Source organism: Cydia strobilella, chromosome Z (genome assembly GCF_947568885.1).
Source record: "Cydia strobilella chromosome Z, ilCydStro3.1, whole genome shotgun sequence".
Taxonomy (NCBI): Eukaryota; Metazoa; Arthropoda; class Insecta; order Lepidoptera; family Tortricidae; genus Cydia; species Cydia strobilella.
Window position 1 is genome coordinate 50,971,784 of NC_086068.1, and position 20,454 is coordinate 50,992,237.

At 37.5% G+C, this 20,454-nt stretch overlaps 1 protein-coding gene across 7 annotated transcripts in view; it reads left to right on the forward strand.

Annotated features, from left to right (window-relative positions):
* LOC134753937 (protein sickie) overlaps nucleotides 1-20,454 on the forward strand; it is a 292,384-nt gene that overhangs the window by 253,431 nt on the left and 18,499 nt on the right. For all 7 annotated transcript variants that reach the window (XM_063689921.1, XM_063689917.1, XM_063689918.1 and 4 more), the window contains 3 exons: nucleotides 14,732-14,815; nucleotides 15,233-15,361; nucleotides 20,193-20,372. In XM_063689921.1, coding sequence (XP_063545991.1) covers nucleotides 14,732-14,815; nucleotides 15,233-15,361; nucleotides 20,193-20,372 — 393 coding nt within the window. The remainder of the gene's footprint in view (nucleotides 1-14,731; nucleotides 14,816-15,232; nucleotides 15,362-20,192; nucleotides 20,373-20,454) is intronic.

Here is a 20,454-nt window from a genome sequence, read left to right on the forward strand (position 1 = left end):
TGGCTCACACATGTGCATACGTACGCATGATCGACGGAACCGACAATAAGAGTAGAAACCGTTAGGGTCACGATCTCTTTGAAACACGTGTCGGTTTCGAACTTGATGTTAGCGTGAGTTAGCCAGATAAAAAATAAATAAGGCAAGTATATGTTCATTTTTAGGGTTCCGTGGAACCTCACCTCAAAAGGAAAAATCGGAACCCTTAACCGTTGTCCGTCCATCCGCCCGTCGATCTGTCAAGACCCTTTATCTTTTTTTTATTTTTTATTTATTTATTGTTGTATAAAGAAAATATACATTAGCAGTTACAAAAATTTCTCCAAACTGTATAACAGTTTGTTGGCGGTAAATCTCCGGAACGCGTGGAGGTATCCGCTGTCCGTCCGTCCGTCTGTCACCACAGGCTGTATCTCATGAACCGTGAACAGCTAGACAGTTGAAAGACTCGTTTAAATAAAATAATATAAAAATATATTTAGGGAATCTCGGAAACGGCTCTAACGATTTCGATGAAATTTGCTATATGGGGGTTTTCGGGGGCGAAAAATCGATCTAGCTAGGTCTTAATTATCTTTGGAAAAATGCGCTTTTGAGTTTTTATATGTTTTCCGAGCAAAGCTCAGTCTCCCAGGTACTATTTATGTATTATGACTATTATGAGTCTAATCCCAATAACTAAAGTAAAGTACTGTATTAAAGTAAAATTTCATGTTAACAATTTTTGTTTTGTAGTGATTTACTACTACTACTACTAATCCCTAAATCTTTGAATATCAGAAATTATTATTTCATAAAAATTTACAACAAAGTTATTGACTTTAATTAATTAACAGGTTATCGCAATGTTTCTTTCGATTGCCACGGAAAATAGTATATCGGAAAATAGTATAGTATAAGCAGAAATTTCTAAAATTTCCAATCTATGTTCTTATTTTTATATCTAACATAATTAATGTACGACCCTTATAAGTAAATATCTCCACTTATACATCGTAAAATGTTCTCATAAAATACAACTCTATAAAATATGTCACACTATGTGCAATATTATCTTATCATAACTTATATGCTGATTGTTATTTAATATAAACCAGTCAATATTCCCCTTGATGCAAGCGGTCGTTTGGCTCATATAACAATCGTAATCCCCTCAACGATGTTCAAGCATTTTCAAGTTTATTTACATTACGTCAATCAGCATGAACATGGAAATATTGAAATGTTACGAAACGACCGTGAAACGAAAATATTGTGCTGCACACTCGGTACTACGGTCTGTACGTAAAGGTCGTTGATACGGCCGAGCCGCGTGCAGTGCGTTAGTGGAAGGGAGGCAGCAAGCATAAACATTTCGTGCATCTCACTCTCTATTGCAATCTACGGTTCTCAAAGGGACGCATTGTGCTGCAGGTGCAGGCTGCAGGCTTATTAGTATGTCGTTAAACATTTTTTAGAGTTCCGTACCCAAGGGGTAAAAACGGGCCCTATTACTAAAATTCCGCTGTCTGTCTGTCCGTCTGTCACCAGGCTTTATCTCATGAACCGTAATAGCTAGACATAATAGAATTTTTCACAGAAGATGTATTTCTGTTGCCGCTATATATAATATAATAACAACACATATTAAAAACAGAATAAAATAAAAATTTAAGTGGGGCTCCCATACAACAAACGTGATTTTTTGCCGTTTTTTGCGATAATGGTACGGAACCCGTCGTGCGCGAGTCCGACTCGCACTTGGCCGGTTTTTCTCTAATTTGGTCGATAATTACGAACACGTGAGAAATGTTCGTAGAATACCTAAATGCCTGTCACATGCATTTAGATTTTTTATATATTATTTCTGTTTAATAAAGTCGTTGACTAGAAAGCCATTCACTTACTTATAATGGCAAAACTATTATAAATAGCGCGTTGAAAGTTTGAGAAGTGTTTGAAAGGAACAACCAAGGGTTTGCCCCTGCCCCTGCGCCTGCGCCGTGACGCCCGGCCCGATTGACGGCAGCTTCGCCCTTTTTACAATTTATAAATCTACCCGTATTACAACATGACCTACCCATTGTTTGTAAAGAACGGATGATTAGCGCCCGACGCCACTGCCACTTAAATATAATGATAAAATTACATAATGTGGGTAATCTAAAAAAAAAAACAACTTAAAAATATATTACAGTGCAGGTTGCCTAAATTACTACTTAGCGTAGGTACTATACTTGTTTAGGTACTTGTATAAATAGTAAGCTAACATCAAGTAAACTTTTCGGCTTGGGCTAACTTACTAATCTAATACTCGTACTATAATAAAATATAATGTTATTATAAAATATCCTATCCCGAGAAAATTAATTCATGCCACTTCTCATACACGAAAGGGGTTTGGGCTGTAGTCCCTGGCTTATTTTATCTGTAACTCCACAAATTGTAATACTTACTCATACAAAATAAACTAGGTATGCGTGAGTGCAATGCTTATAGGTACGCGTCGACACGGCAACCGGATGCATGCGATGTGCCAACTAGTAGCTTACAAACTTAAACCATATAGACGTGTCCAATTATAAAATAGTTGTTTTATAATATGTTTAAGTATACAAACTTTTATTTTCGCATTTTTTTTTTAAATGTTTGACGCAGCTATTGTCTACGTCGCGTCGCCAACAGAAATTCTTAAGTGCAATCGGTTCTGGATTCTAAACAAATTGTTTACGAGTGTTGTGTTACATGGTTACAGAGACGTTGTATACATGATAAACTAGAAGCTACAATACAGCATCATTGTACATACTGCGCATTAAAGTTTTTTTTTCGCTAATTGGCCACGTACAGTAGCGGCAAAAAATCGTATCATACTGCTATTTTTTGCAGGCATTCAAAAATTTATGAAATTAGACTATATACTATCACGTAAATAATTATTGTATCATCATTAGTAATACATACCTTAGTTATATTTTTCTACGGGGCACCCGCTTAATATAAAATCTACCACTAAAAAAACTATGCGTCATATATACTTTATTTTTTTTTTACGAAAAACTAAAAAAAAGGAACAGAATTGATTATAAATAACTTTCCCTCTTTAATATCTATTTAAATATTGATCCCTGCGAAAAGTGTTTTTTTTTTTTGTAGACAATTTTGTGTAGATTATTTAAGTTACACAACATGTTTTGCTATTGGCCGCCGTTTACGAGTTATTTACGAAAACCTAAAAAAAGGAACCTTAGAATTGATTATAATTAACTTTCCCGCGTTAATATATTTCTGAATATTTATCTTACTGAAAAATTGTAAGTCGAAATCGATTGTGTCAAAAATATGACCTGACTAATGTTATTATAAGTTAAATTTGACATAAATACACTGAATGATCGCTCCACAATGAAAAAAAACGAAGACATCGATTGCTACTATTTCACATAGGTATGCATCTCCCTGAAAGTTATCCTGGCGGCGCCCATGATCATTACGACCATATATACAATTAATGTAAACTCCACATAACGTCACTCGATATAACGATTCACTCCCTATAACGTCGACATGTGTTGCCTAGTTGCTTTACTTTAATATTAAATGTACCTATACAAGGAATACTCTATAGCGTCAAAAAAGGTCCGGTCTCTTGAGTATCGCTTTATAGAGTTAACACTATATACATATATACGTGGCAACGTGGGCAACCAGCAACCACGTTAGCACAATGCGGATTGGGGTGTGTGACACACCCCAATTAATGTAATATGTTATAAAACTTCTAAATATTATATTTCTTATTTTAAAAGGTACTCAAAATCTAATCTTGCCAATAATAAAATCTAGATGGATCGAATTATCTGCCTGGTTAGTCTCTGGTTTATAAATTATATAAAAAAAGGCTCAGTCTAAACCTAACGTGATATTCTTGCATATTGTAAGCAATTTGAATTCAATTGTGGAATAGGTGTAAACAGAGACCGAAAGTCGATTGAATGCGAGAATTGCCGCTTCACCTTTTTCTCCTGGATTTCGTGCGTATCTAGTTTAAACAAAACAGATGCTATTGTCAAAATCGTCTCCTACGTCGTACACGCCTGCAGAATGCACATGAATCATAAGGACCGTTCTCTGATGGAAAGTCACATATAGATGAAGAATTCACAATGACTGCTCATTTTTACCATTCGCATCGAACGTTCAATATTGAAATAAAATCTGCGGTTGCAAATACCAGGCCAGGCCAAAAGTGGGTAGGCCGCCTAAAGCGGGTAGGCGCCACTGGGACCTAATCGAAACCCGTTGGCGGCGGTCTCTTACGGCGCATGCATACATTTACAATACTGTTACATACAACGATGTATAGGCGCCTACCCGTTTTAAGCGACCTACCCACTTTTGGCCTGGCCTGGTATTTGCAGTCGCAGAGTTTCATTCAATATCGTCCCAGCAATCCGCGCTATGCAGAGGACGCCTGGCTGTATGCCGTTAAAGTTTTGTAGGGTTTTTCTTTAAAAAAATCAAGGTAATTGTTGTCTGATTAGTCAGATATCTTAGCAGATTGCTAGTTAGCAGTGTATGATTTTAGCCAGATTTAACATTTATACGAGATCAAATGCGATCACGTCTCTGTTCGTATATCAAAGTTATATCTTGTTAATGTCAATAAGAGGTTTTAGGCAAAGCGGGTAGGGCAAAGAGGGTAGCCACACTAAGTTACTAAGGGTACTAAGTTTACATGTAATGTAGCAACACATTTATATTGATTGTAAGATCTTTAGAATATGTCGAAATGCTGATTATACGACTGTCATTAATAATATAACTAATAATATAACTTAAAATTGTTAAAGATTCGTATCGAAATCTCACAGAAATCAAAATTCCAAACGGTAGTAGTTTGGGACATTCAATGACGTTAAATTTCATTTTTGTTTATGTTAGTATATTGTTTATTTAAAAATTTTGTGAATATATATTTAGTTTAAATAAAAGTTTATATACGTTTAATTTTTCTAACACCCTCTTTGCCCAACCACTACCCGTTTTGCCCAGAGCACCAACCCACTTTTTTTTTGGGAGATGGGTTTTAGATTCTTTTCTTTTATTGTTTGAAGATTTTACGCGGGAAGTAAAATAACGATGTTCTAAATCGAAGTTCGATGAATTTCCTAACTAATTACTGCATATTCGCTACTTTAAAACAATAAAATCGCGGATTTTTTGACGGTTGTTGTTAGCTTACCCGCGTTGGGCCCGCTTACCCTACAATAATTATGGTAATACGTAAATATCGTGCAACAAAAAGATTTAGACTTTAGACATGTCAATACTTGTATGCAATTCTTTTCTTGCAATAATGTCATAAATGTAAACAAAATAAGCTAGTAATTATTTCCTGGCAATGGTTGTATTCAATAATTGAATACAATTTTGTGAATATTGCCCATGTGTAAACTCTTTGGTACAATTCTTGAATACTATTATTGAAACACAATAATTGCATACAATACTTAATTGCCGATTCTCGTACAAGAAACTTGCATAATCTAAATGGGCCTTTAGTTATTTAAAGCTCCAATATTATATGAATGTTTTGTTAAGTAGTTGGTGCGCTTTTATGCAGAAGCAGAGAGTAAAACGATTTCGTTACGATAAACATTAAAAATCATTTATTTAACAAATAAGAAATGTGACTTAAACAAACTCTCGTAGCACGTACCATCATTGTTTTCCATTTCGCAAAACCTACAGTTAAACGTGAAGGCTCGGCACGTGCAAGGCAATGAAGACTTATAGGAGTATTTTACAATTTTACGCTTTCTAGGCCTGATCGCGCCGTGCCTAAGACGTCCCTTTAAACGTTATATCAGTTTAAAACGTTTATTCTAAAGAACTACGACATGTTGGTTAGCATCAAGAATGCATTTAACAGTGCGTAACGCGAGCTGACCATGGCGGTGACCACCTCTGCTACTTATCATGGCTCCCCGATACATGATGGATTTGCTACAATTCGCGCACCTAGAAGCCGAATTAAAATAAGGAACCTAGTAGAACCAAATCAAACTGTTAATCTACCTCAGCGCCACTCAGAGTACTTTACGCTTCAAAGGACCCCTAATAAAAATAGTTTTCTAGATTGTAACGTTGGCGTACAATACGATTCAAGTAATGGAGCTGCTAATATTGTATCGGATAAAACTTCACGGCTCAGTTTTTCTGAGCCTATTTATGATAGAGCGAACCTTGTGATTCCAAAGAGAAATTCTCCAGTGAAATATGCGAGCGGGCAACAAGAAGTTCATTACGATTCTATAGACATCAAGCCACGAAGGCGTCTGAAAAGCTTAGATTATACGACAGAGCAGGACGTAAGAAGTGGTGAAAAAATTGGTATCGCAAGCTTAAATAACGGCGATCGGCAGTCTTACAGACGGCACTCTGCCAACCAAGACGGCGCAGAGCAGCATTCCTTGCGCACAGACACTACCGGCTCCTCCGTTGATTGTAGAAGAAGCCATAGCGACCGTGATAATTGCTCAGAATCGTCCTCGTATCTCACCGATAACGACAGGCCTATATCTAGTTACAGTGACAATTCCACGATACCATCTACGGACACAGAAGATGTTCTTAAAGATTTGCCTAACAAATCTAAATTTCATCGATCTCCCCAAAAATTTGCGACGCTTAATTTACGAAGGCCAAAGTCGATTGATCTGAGAACGAGTAATATCAAAGAAAATCCATTTTATGGTAGTTTACAACGTAATAAAATGGGGTATCATTCGGAACCGAATACGCCTCTCACGGGAGATAATGTCAGTTTAGTCGATGAACCTAGTATCCTAAATGAAGTGCATCAAATTCCACGAATGCCTTTACAAAGTAATAGAAATGGATTTAAGAGATCGGTTAGTGAAACTAGCGGGTTTAACAATAAGCGACTAAACTATAGACATTCGTTCAGTGCTGACTACAGACCTCATACTGTTATTAGGAGACCTCATAAGTGTTGCGAATGTGTAACTGGAATACCGGCAGACGAAGATGAGGAGTCACAATCTCGGCCCTCTTCTAGAACTCTCGACACTCTGTATGAATCACACGATCCCAAAGTTGGGTGCCAAACCATCTTGCGTTCTAAGCCACCGGTACCATGGTGGGAACTGGCAATCAAAAAATCTCGCTATAAAAGTTGCCCGATATTAGAAGAGGTAAGTGAATGTTTTATTGTTTTATTCATTCTTATGTATCTACTTATTGTATTTAGAAACAACATAAACCTTATTGAGCTCTAAAAATAGGTACATGTATACATACCAACGACAGAATTTATAGAATATGGATCTGTCGGTAACTTATAAACCTAAGCGGTTGGGTGAATCACTTGCACACCTTAATTATATTTTTAGGGTGTGTTGGATACATATATCCCCTCATTTTTAGAATAGTTATGGCTATTTGTGTTCAACGTTATGAACGTATGAAAGTAACGTATCAAATCGAAACATCAGTGGGGGAGAAATTTAATGGGTGACTTGACATATACACCTGATGTAGGCTCCCCTTTTGCTTTTGTATAAACTTTAATATTTTCAACAATAACACAATGATTTTTTGGCTTAGCATGAGTAAATTATTAAATTACTACTACAAATTACTTTAACAATACAATAGTTAAAGCTACACACGTCATTCTGGCGCTTTCGGTCAATTCTACGCAATTTAGTTTTTACCTTAGTTTTGCTGGGCATTTTCCGCAAACTCGACATCCAATGTGCCTATTTTGCGTGAAACGAGGTAGCGCTACTCTAACCACCCCAGCTCCTCCACGAAGCCTGGCAAGGTCTTCAGGTTGCTAGTTGCTTCCTTTAGTGTGCATGGATTTCCTAGGTATTTGCTCCTATATGCTATAGTTTTTACCTTACTGCGGCATATACCTATAGTTAATAGCCGAATGTAAGTATAATTTTTGGCAGATTAATTTTATTAGTGTATTTTCGTTATACACATTTGTATCATTTGTAAGAGCTCTGTGGTAAGTAGGTATTATAGGTCTACATTAGGTAATACATTATCTGTCTTACGAAGCGGAAAACATAAAAGCGACACCAAGTCGCTTCCTATATTATCAATAGTATTAAGCCGGTACATTTACTCCATTGAAGTATTATGAGATTCTTTTGTAGTCTATTTTATACGATTACGTTTCATCGATTTAAAGCTTTAGTAAAGGCGATTAAGTGCTTATACCTATAGAAGTCGCGTTGTGTCGGTAATTTCGGTATCATACCTACTACTTAACGTGAAATAAAGACTTGTATATAAATGTCGGCGCTTAGACATTTAGCGTGTACTAATTATACTTAATGAGGTTATTCCCACTAGTTACCACCAAGTTGTTACCAGTGGTAACTACTGGGAATTTTTTGCACTAGGAATTTTTTGCCCGCCTTTTACTAGTGGTTACTACTGAGAGAAAAAACCCAGTAGTTACCACCAAGCCGCACCAAACTGAGTTGGTGGGTAACTACTGAGTTTTTTTTCCAGTAGTTACCACTGGTAAAGGCGGGAATTTTTTTCCCAGTAGTTAACACAAAATTTTTGTTAGAGTTCAATACTAATAAAAACAGTATAAATAGTATTGTATAAATAAAGAGTACTATAATAAATAATTAAAAGTCGATTAGTGTTTCAGTAAACTCCCTTTTTCCTACCACTGGTAACAACTTGGTGGTAACTAGTGGGAATAACTCGAAACCAGTGTATGTTGTTGATGGATATACCCAACAGTTACAAGCTGCATATTTATAAGATTATTATTTTACGAGCAATATTTATGAAAATTGTTCTTTGTTTGTTAAATTTTAAATATGACTGTAAATAAAAAATAAATGGATATTAAATAAACCAAATAAATATTATTTATAAATGTTTCAAAATTACACACGTCAGGTATAAAGTTTAAAAAAAAATTCTATGTGAAATATTTGAAGTTTAAACGCCCGAAAATTCCCACTCTAACGTAGCCTGTGTACCTTTTGTTATACTTCTACCTGGCTAGCAAAAAAACTAACCAGGACAGGTGTTGACTTAATAGTCCAGTCGCTCATTCACTGATTTTTAACGATTATTTTATTATAACTTCGGTTCTCACGACCGGTTTCGTAACATTTCGCCTAAAACATTGATAGAATAGCAGTCAGACGGTTTTTATTGAGATATTAATATAAATCATACTGATTAAATTTAATAAGTAAACAAGTTCAAGTGTTGTGTTGGTCTTGTCGTGAAGCCTCTGTACCTTTGAATCTATTATAATTTTGCCTAAAGTAATTTTCACGGAAGTTTCACTTCCAGTTGTAATTTATTAGAAGTAATATACATATTATACTCGTACGTACTTACCTTTCATCTACCCGACAGTATAGTAGAGCCAATATATCTACTTAGGTTAACTTTTCGGTTTGGGTTGAATGATTGAAAAAAAGTGCACCTGATGACCTCAACTATAATAGTTATTTACGATACAAGTGCGGAAAGAGGAAATTCGAAACGAGTGGGGATAAATTAAAACACGACCGCAGGGAGTGTTTTAAATCGACACGAGTTGCGAATTACCTATCCGCACGCGTATCGTACAACGTTTTGCAGTACATATGGCCCTTTAAACTTTCGCCATATGCACGAAAAGTGCTCTTTTACGCACTAGTGCGAGAAAGTAGCACCATATGTACTGTAAATGATTTGAAAGCTCATATGAGCTTAGGAAGATATCTACCTTCTGCTCCACAGGCCTTCGATCTCAATTAAAACTGACAGGGGGCCCTAGGTGAACTTTGAGTAAACATACCTATTTATTTATTTTTGGATTACTGTCTCCGTCTTCGTAGGTATTATTGACTGTAAATACTACAATGTAACATAAAATGATTTTGTAATGGTTATAAATATAAATTTATTTGAGACTAACGGTCTTCCTACTTCGTACAAATCAAGAATGATACAGATTTAAGTGTAAGTAAGACATCATGTGGGCGTTAGTAGTTGTTCCCCAATAAATTTGTGAGTGGGTGAGACGAATCTTACTGAAGCTGTGGGCGAGGCGTGATCGGGGCCTTGTACCTCATTAAGTATAATTAGTACACGCTAATTTGGTTTCCGATCTTTAGTTCTTTTCAGCAAACCAGCATTAAGTTATGGGGTGCACTTTCGTACACATACCTAAATGCTATATTAGAAATCGTGCTTTGGTTACAAGCTGGCAATCTGAGAATCTGGCAATGAAACCTCTTAAACAAAACTCTGTCTAATCATCATCTTCGGTCGGTATGGACTCTTCGCTGCTTACAGTGTTGGTCCTTATCGACTTTTCTAATGCGTTCAATGCGGTAGATCACGATTTACTTTTGGCTTCTTTCTATCTCCAGGACCGTCATCAGTTAGTTCGGGCTGACAAATCTTCTTCAGATTGGTGTGAACTCCAATCTGGGGTTCCACAGGGCGGCATACTTTCCCCACTGTTTTCGATTTTTATTAACCTCATTACCACCAAGATTAAATGCTCTTACCATCTGTATGCCGACGACTTGCAGCTCTACACTCAAGCTAGCGCCGATGATCTGGGTCGAGCTGTCGCCGATCTGAATGCAGATCTTAATTACATATCTACCTGGTCGCGTTGTTTTGGCATTGCAGTGAACCCTACTAAATGTCAGGCCATCATACTTGGTAGTGAGCGCTTGCTTTCTTTAACGGACACAACATACTTAGCCCCTAATCAGTACGAGCAAGTAGTTATACCTTTTGTGCCACAAGTGAAGAACTTGGGGTTGACCATTGATAGCGGAATGACATGGGATCCTCAGGTGTCAGGCGTTTGCGGTAGTGACCAATACTCTTACAGCACTCTATCGGTTTAAATATTTTCTTCCAACCAGCACCAAAACTCTTCTAGTCCAAGCCCTCGTTCTACCCATCCTGGATTATGCTGATGTGTGTTATAGCAATCTCACCCAATCTTACCTAACCAAGTTCGATCGGTTACTCAACAACTGCATCCGGTTTGTCTTTGGACTACGAAAATACGACCATATCTCCGCTTATCGCAAAAAACTTAACTGGCTGCCTATTCGTGAACGTCGATCCTTGCGTATTCTCTGTACTTTGTTTTCAATCTTGTTTGATCCTTTAGCCCCCGACTACCTTGTCGAATTCCTTCACCATCCAGGCAATCTGGTTGTGGAATGATCTTCCTCTCACTATTAGACAGGGCTAGAACAAATTCTCTTTCAAGCGCATGATGCGCAAGCATCTGTTTGAAAAAAAAAAGTTCAAATGTCGTACTCATGATGTTTCACAATGGGTATATATATTTATGTATATACAATATTATATAGTTTTGTGTTATTTTTTTTCCATTTTATTCTAACAGTATTCTGACCCTGCACCAACTAGATCTTTCGGTTTAGCCCATGGTTGACTGGTAGAGAATGCCTTCTGGCATTAAGTCCGCCATTTGTAATCTTCATGTATTGTGCAAAGAAGTTTAAAAAAAAAATCTTCCCTAGTGTAGTCTCGGCTTTCTGCCACGGCGCATGGAAGCCTGGGCTCCGCTTGGCAACTAATTCCAAAAGTTTATACGATAACGACTGCCATCTGACCTCCCAACTATGGGTCTTGGCCGTCAGAAACATAATCTCGCAGCGTATATTGTATGTAAATCTAAATATGGCGAGGATATAATAAAATACATTCTTTTAACATAATTTGGTATGTAATATGTTACAATAGACGTAAAAGCCAAGCTGCCGAGTGGGCCTTACATAGGATATGATTATTATTTAAGCATAAAATCTACTACACTTGGTTATATTATCGATTTTATTGTCATTGTGCACATGTTAACGCAGATTTATGGAATTATAAACTTTAATTCGATGAAGGTTGTGTCTCACCGTGATATCGTTTGCTTACAGTTGCGTCAATAAGTATTGTTGTTTTATCCCCTTTGTTACTCGTTTAACGGTCCACTGGAAAACAAGTGCCTTTCAGTACATACATTAAGTACGTCGATAAAAGATATTGGACAAAACCGTAATGGTAAGTGTGGAGTGCCATATAGAGTGCTTTTTATGCGAAAGGCGGAAACAACTCGTCAGTCACATACACGTTGCATCCAATTGGCACAAATTGCGGACTCTATTATGCGTAAATAAACACAGTTAATAAATTACAATTCAAATCTACCTACAATAACTATTCTCGCGTTTTATAACTAGAGAGTCAATCGTATTTTTATTCTTTTTGATGGTTTTTTCTACTTGATTACATGATATGTGTACTTACTGATAAGTCTGTTATATTGAGTGTATAACAACTTAGTTAATGTCCGCTTTCTCTTCCCCTTCCATTGCAGTAAACTGTTAATTACTAAATGATAGTCACTTGCATTACCGCTACTACCTTTTTTATGCAAATCGCACTCTGACACGCCAACTTTTAATATATTTAATGCATTTAGCTATTTAATACAGAATTTCAATATGGCGATATACACATTTAGTAAATTATAATTCCATCGTTTCAATGAAGGTAAGATATGCTTATTGTCCCTATCGCCTAGCTTTAGATTCACATGGTAAATGCCTAGGAAGTCTGTCGTCTCTCATTAATTTCCAGAGAGCGGCTGCATCCTCAGCTGTCGATTAATTACGTGGCACCTGCCTCGCGCACTTTTTCTCCATTGCCCTCCAGCGTGTGCTAAAGGTGTCCCGCGTAGATCCATCTCTGACGAACACGTAATTGGCTTGCTCGCAAACAGGTGAAGCCCTATTAGGATACTGAACGGACTGCCTGTATGTAGGTGTCGTTGTTTTTTCATTACTACAAGTCCATATGCACCATTAGAAATTGTTTTAAGACCTCGACGAACATTATGTGCTTTGTGGCCGTAACTGACAATAAATACTAAAAACTGACAACTATTTGTTTATGTAACATATACTGTATGTATTCAAGTTATGTTCCCCTGTTTACGTTTAGGGAACACGTTCGTTGCCCTCTGCGACTATGTATTTTAATTTCGCTGAGTGCGTTCCTGTGACGTTAAACAAAGCTTCCCGTGCCCAGTTAGCCCACGCCCACTATTGCCGGCCTATAAAGCAATTTAATTCGATGACTCACATTTCCAGTACCTATATAAAATGTTTACTTACCGTTCAGCCCCCGGTGTTGTTCATAAATGTCAGTCTTATTTTATTTAAATTAATGATGAAATTACAAAATCAATTTATAATAATCACCTAATATGCTGGATTTCAAAGATACCAATTGAAAATGCTATGTTTTTCCAATAAATGTTTAATTCAGTCAGCGATAGACTGTTTCGAATTTTTTGCACTAACAATCATATTATTGTCAATTTACAATGTTATAGTAAGTATTGCTGCGTAATTATTTATGATAGATTTGATTTTTGCTACCCAGCCCCTATTAGGAAAAGGTTTGCGCTAAAAAGTTGCGTAGAAAGTTTATAAAATCAAAGCCGCGCGCATTTTGGTTTTAATATTCGTATTTATCTGGCAATTACAGTGTCATCGAGCCGATATAGGCATCGAACGTACACGGGCGAGAGCAATTTAAATCATTATCGAGGTGAGGTGAGGTAGCAACGTCATGCCGAGTAACAGAGCAATCTCGTCCTACAACTAACCCATTAAAGAGATCTGATCTGTGCCGGCTTGTGGCCACTTCTGATTACTCACGCGCGGTACGCAGGATGTCGGTCGACTGGTTGCAAAGAAGCCCTAATTATTATACTTATATTCTAAATACTAATCAGGCTCAGCGCAAAAGCAGGGAGCGATAAACCAGTCTGCAAAATGCAACTGTAAAAGTTTCATTTAGGTTAGACGTACCATAGGTTGCTATCTACACTACGAGTACCTATGAAATCCTGTAAACCCTTCGCTGCGGCAATTAGTGTAACTCGTCATGTACCAATTTACAAAATGGTAAATTTTTGAATGTTAGACTGGTTGGATTTTTCAAAATTCTATGAAGAACTATTAAGAACATCTATTTCGTTTCAACTCTTACTCGTAAGATGTCAAAATGTTTTCACAGTCCCCAGCAGCTCCATGCGAGAGTTCCTTTTAACTACCAGTCTTGTTTTACTATTATGGCCGGAAACTAATAGGAATTAATATTAACAGTGAATATATGGACTTATAGGATTTTTGTGATCCGAACAAATGACATATTTACGTAGAGCCGGTATTTGCTTTGTCCTCATTTGTTTACTCTCAGCACACCATTCCCGTGCGCGCAAATACAAACAAATGTTATAAATTCCAAATCATGACATTGTAAAAGCAAAATGCAGCAAACACACGTGTACAACAATACATGTAGATAGATGTAGATTGCTTTAGCCAAAATTGGTATTAAATATATAAATGATATAATATTTCAAAGTGATTAATAGAATACTTTCTACTCTTTACTTACCTCCGTTGAAAACTCTACCGACAGTAGCGTATGCCAGAAAAGTTGTCATCTTAAGTACCTAAATGAAAATTATTAACCATGCGGCCAGACTTGTGCATTCCAGTAGAACTCAATAATCAACAGCTTTGCCGACACCCACGAAATTAAAGCTATACATGTTTCGGAATATAAATCTGAATAATAAATAAAAAAATACGAAGAGAAAAACGTCATTGGTGTTTTTTCATTGTTACAGGCACATGTAGTATCTGCTTTCGAGCAGAGCCTCTCGAACATGACGCAGAGGCTGCAATCGCTCACGGCCACTGCCGAGAGAAAGGTAACATACACATTACAATAAATTTCATTTTTTTAATTTCACTAAATTTCACTCGCATGCGATACGCTATGTGCATTAGTCATAATTATATAAAATAATCGTTAATTATCGCTCTCACTTGTTTATTAATGATTTATTAACTTAGGGCCACTTGCACCATCCCACTAACCTGGGGTTAACCGGTTAAATCTGGAGTTACCATGGTTACCAGTACAATTTGACATTGGGTTAACGGTTTAACCGGTTAACCCCTGGTTAGTGGGATGGTGCAAGTGGCGCTTAGTGTTTTATTTACATTATGAATTTGCTATATCGAGTGAGATTTTCCACTTCTGCAGAGAATTTTATTGCACATATGATTTCATTTAGCATGCCGTTTGTTAAAAATAAAATGTAAAGTGAGTAATATTGTGACAGGACTCGGAGCTAACCGAGTTAAGACAGACCATCGAGCTTCTTCGGAAGCAGTCCATCCAGGCGGGGCTGACCACGGCCCACATGCAGTCCATGGGCATCAGGGCCGACGGCGTCAACATCACGGGACAGGTAACTGTAATCTGATCTTCCCACGCTTGTGTACATAAGTACTCATCCTTATTTAGGTCATATACAGACAAAATGTCTAAAGATAGTAAAGATCTCTCCCCCATACCCGAAAGTTATTCAGGTTGTTACTGACATTCCCCAAAACCAGCAAAAACATATTTTTGGGGAATATTGGAATTGCCGGCTAGGTACAATGTATCTCCAATATTCCTAACTTTCGGGTAAAGAAAAGACAAATGTGAACGAGTCAGTGCATGGCCCGTCTCGAAGATCACATGTTGACAACGTACTCGTAAACTGGCGCGTGGATTGACACTGAGTGAAGTTGGCAATAAAATCATACGGTTGTTTTTACATTACTTTATTAAAATGCGTTTTACATATTTTTGAGCACCAAGTAACGTACACACGGGTGTACCTTACTCGGTGCTCAAAAAATCTAAAACGCATTTTAATAAAGCCTTGACAATAGTCGTTTCTAGCTCCGATATTTGTTTGCGACTGTAATATTTATCCTCTACCCGCCCACAAATGAAAAACTTCCAAAAACAAATGCAATTTTGATTTCTCATAATAAAGATACAAAATAGAATGGAACGGGAGACCTTTTTATAGGCCTCTGGGCGGCTAAAGGATACATGTATACGCGACTAGCTGCAGTTAACCTTTTGGACGCCAATGACGGATATATCGGCACCGCAGGTCCAACGCCAAAGACGGAATTATCGGTCAAAGACCACAGACCAACATAGACCTACGTGCATCATAAAGTTCAATTTCAGTTTTGACATTCGGTGACGTGGCTTCCGAGTGACAGCTTTTGTGTATGACACGGCGTCGAAAAGGTTAAAACAATGTGCGAAAATACTTAGTGAAATATTTGTTTATCTAAACAATCGCCTACGATATCTCTTGACACAGGGATATCGCTAGAGTATCTGAATACTTACATCTGGAAATCATATCTTCAGATAATTATCGATAACATTTTTGGTCCTTTATCAGTAAACTTGGTGTGCACATCCTCGACATTATGCGTAAATAAAAGACACTTTACTTCCTTAAAATAATGTGTGTAGAAGTCGATAATTATATAATATTCGTGACTATTTGTGGACGAGGACGAGACGAGGTTTTTGTGTTTTTTTTTACTATCACGGTTAGTTCGAAATAAGTAACTGATAAAGCAAAACTACTCTTATTAATGAATTTTTTGCTTAAATACATTTGACAAATATTTAAGTACAGTTTACCTTTATTCATAAATATTAGAAAGCTACGCTAGCCTATAAAATAAATAATTGACATGAAATGAGCCGAGCATTGGGGCTTCATTTGCATCCAATTGGCCATTAATGGATCTGTTCCCGTTCCACTTTCGACGTCGTCGTGTCTCTAGAATTGACAAGAGACAAGACACACGGATCTGTCTCACACTTCGAGCAACACCGGCTTCCGACACGTCGGAAGGGAGGAGCCCAAGCGATATTTTGCCGTACAAATCATTCTGACATTTTTTTGCGGGGGAAACGTGCACACAGGCGCACTTCTCACTCACTACATACAAAATTCAATATGTAATGACGACACAAATACATAGAAAATGACACACATCAAAGACAAATCTTGCACACCTCGATCTCTTATTGTGTACGGACGAATCACAAATCACAACACGCACCGCCATAGGCACAGTTGTGCCTATGCTTCGGCTGAGGGGAAATAGTACGAATGCCGTCTCCCTTCCGTGTTGCTCTTACACCCATATATATAAAGATTTTTATCGAAAAAACCGCAGCCGAATTCAGGGAATTATACAATATTTTAGTCGCTACAAATAAGGAAGAATACGTTTTTAACCGACTTCAATTTCAATTTCATCTGGTTCTGATCTGATGATGGGATCCCTGAGGAATTAAGGGAACTCCTCAATTTTTAAAGGCACATGTATAGTGATTTGGGTGTTTTCATAAGCAACTTGAGCATTTTCTCTCGAAAACTACCAATTTGATGAAGTGGACCTGATGATGATGATTGTTTTGATGATAGTGATGATGATTTTTTTAATGTAGGATGTTCAGCGATTACTCCGACACCCGTGGTCCGACTTGAACAATTCTTTTTTTGTTTGAAAGGAACTACCTCCAAGGTGGTCCCACATTAATCTGGTGCTGTTCTGATGATGGGATCCATGAGGAATTGAGGGAACTCCTCAATTTTTGAAGGCACATGTATAGTTATTTGGGTGTTTTCTTAAGCAACTCGAGCATTTTCTCTCGAAAACCACCAATTTGATGAAGTGGAGCTGAAGATGATGATTGTTTTGATGATAATGATTTCAGCGATTACTCCGGCACCCATGATCCGATTTGAGTAATTATTTTTCTGTTTGAAAGAAGTTGGTGTTTTCGTAACATTTTTTGTTTTGATCTGATGATGGAATCTGTGAGGAATTGAGGGAACTCCTCAATTTTTAAAGGCATGTGTATGGTGATTTCGGTGTTTTCTAAAGTAACTCAAGCATACCCTCCCAAAAACCACCAATTTGATGTAGTGCAACTGTAGCCTAACCACGAGTGTGACACTAAATATTCGCTAGCGTCTTCGTAACTTTGTACACTAATATTCCAGTACGAGCGAGATGCATAAACAGTAAGTTACGCACACGATAGCGAATATATCAATGTCAATCTCGTGGTAAGGCTACTGATGATGAAGACTACGGACGAAATGTGGAACTTCCCTCGTATGTGTATTATGATTTTTGATGTAGGTAGTGTTGGAAACAACCAAAGAGACTGAGAAGTGAGGGGTAGGTGTGAGAGGTGAAGGTAGCGGGTATTAGTATTTGGGGGGGTTGGGGGTTGAAGGGAGGTGAGTTGATGGGTCGGGGACTGAGGGGTTGGGAGTTAAGGGATTGTGGGTTAGGGTTAGGAGTTAAGGGGTCTGGGGTTGGTGGTTTAGGGTCGAGGGGTTCAGTGATCAGGGGTTGATGTGCTGTGAGGTTGAGTGATCGGGGGGTTTGAGGGATTGGGACAGTGGCGGGGCGGAGAATAGATTTAGTGACAGGAATGATTTCCCAGACGGACTACGGAGACAAAATTCTAATTATTTAATAAAGTTTACGAATTTAGAGTTAAACATGATTATGTTTTTCATTCATGCGTCACGCTCTTAACAATGTCAAAACTAAAAATGGAAAAATAAAAACTTTTATAAAAAAAAGATAAACCGACTTCAAAAAGGATGAAATAAAATATGATCCTTTTTAGGGTTCCGTGTTTAAGTATATGCGTTACCAACTGATATGTTTGAAGTCGGTGCCAAGCCAAGTAGTAACAATACCAGTCAAAAATAATGAGCTTTATGTATATAAATCCCATTACAACTGTACAAATATTATAAACGTGAAAGTAATTCTGTCTGCCTCTTTGTTACCTTTTCATGGCTAAATAACTGAACCGCTTTAGCTGAAATTTGGCATGAAGGTTCCTTGAATTGTTTTATATTTTGAAATGTAGTCCTCTGGATAAGCGACAGAAAATAACTCAGTCCCAATCCCACACTTGCGTGCTATGGACTGTTCAAGAATTAGTAAGAAATGCTCCTTAAAAAATACGATGACAAATAAACGCATTAGATTTACACTTTATTTAAGATTTACACTAATGTGCCGACAAGCATGGTACGAACTGCGCCAAGAAGGTTCAACCGTGTGTTCTGTTCTGAGGTGTGTTCTTAAATACCTACAGAAAGTTCGTTTATTGTCGTCGTGTAACGCTGCGTCTTACATAGGCGAACAGTCGCGAACGCGAAGCGAAGCGACACGGCGCGGCGCGGCCGGCCCAAGGCGTTCGCGTTCGCAAAGAGATCGCCCACGTAGGACACTTCTAGAGGTATCAAAGGATTAATTACGGCGCCGTGCCGCGCCGCTTAGCGTTCGCGTGTTGTTCGCCTACGTAGTACGCTGCGTTAGGCAATCCAACGTACATACTTATATAGCCGCAGCCTTTATCGAATTGCACCAAAATCACTATGAATATATGGTTCAAAATTTGGCTTGGCACCGACTTCAAACATATCAGTTGGTAACGCATATACTTAAACACGGAACCCTAAAAAGGATCATATTTTATTTCATCTTTTTTTTTATAAAAGTTTTTATTACAATCTATTATATCCCGTCCGTCCATTCATCCTATACTTATGACTATATTATAAATATGTAGGTACAAGATTTACTAGATTCAGTAGATCGCTTACCACAGTAAAAATCCCTTCATATATTATCTAAATCGATAAAAATATCTATGAGTACATCAAACGATACACATGTGCGAAAACCTTAGAGCAATCACCAATCTTTAAATGGTGCTTAGCATAGTATCTAAAAAGTAATATAATGAAAATATTAACCATGAAAAAGATCGATCCGCTATGTATGTAAAGCAACACACAAATTACGAGATACGAGATTTTTATAGTAACGTGACGTGAAAGTGACAGTTACTATGAAAAGCTCGTATCTCGTAATGTAATGTTATGTCTCGTAATGTTTGCAGGTCATTATTGCTGCTCTGAAAATTTTCAAAAATTAATTATTGGTCATAATCTTATTAAGTACCTACACCTATATCTTAAAACAACTTCTTAATAATGATTACACGGATAAAATGTATGTCAGGTTTAATTAATCGCCCGTACTGGATTTACTCACTGTATACATATGCTTACGGTGTAAGAGTTATAGTCGCCAGTGACATCCATTATTACATTATTATTTCCAGTCATTTGAGATTTGAGACTAATGCTTACCCTACTTTTTTCTTAGCCTGAAAAACAGCAAGAGCCGGCAGCACCTCAAACCCAGCAGAGTTCGCCGCAGCGCTTGGCACAAACCGGGAACGGAGCGATCACTCGACACCTTTCCACCGACAGCGTGTCGAGCATCAACAGCCTCAGCAGCGGCTCTTCGGCGCCGCACGATAAGAAGCATAAGAAGAAAGGATGGGTAAGTACTCGCAACATTTGAATTCATCGTATTATACTCGTGAACCCTTGGCAAAATAGAAAAAAATCTGAGTTCGAGCCTC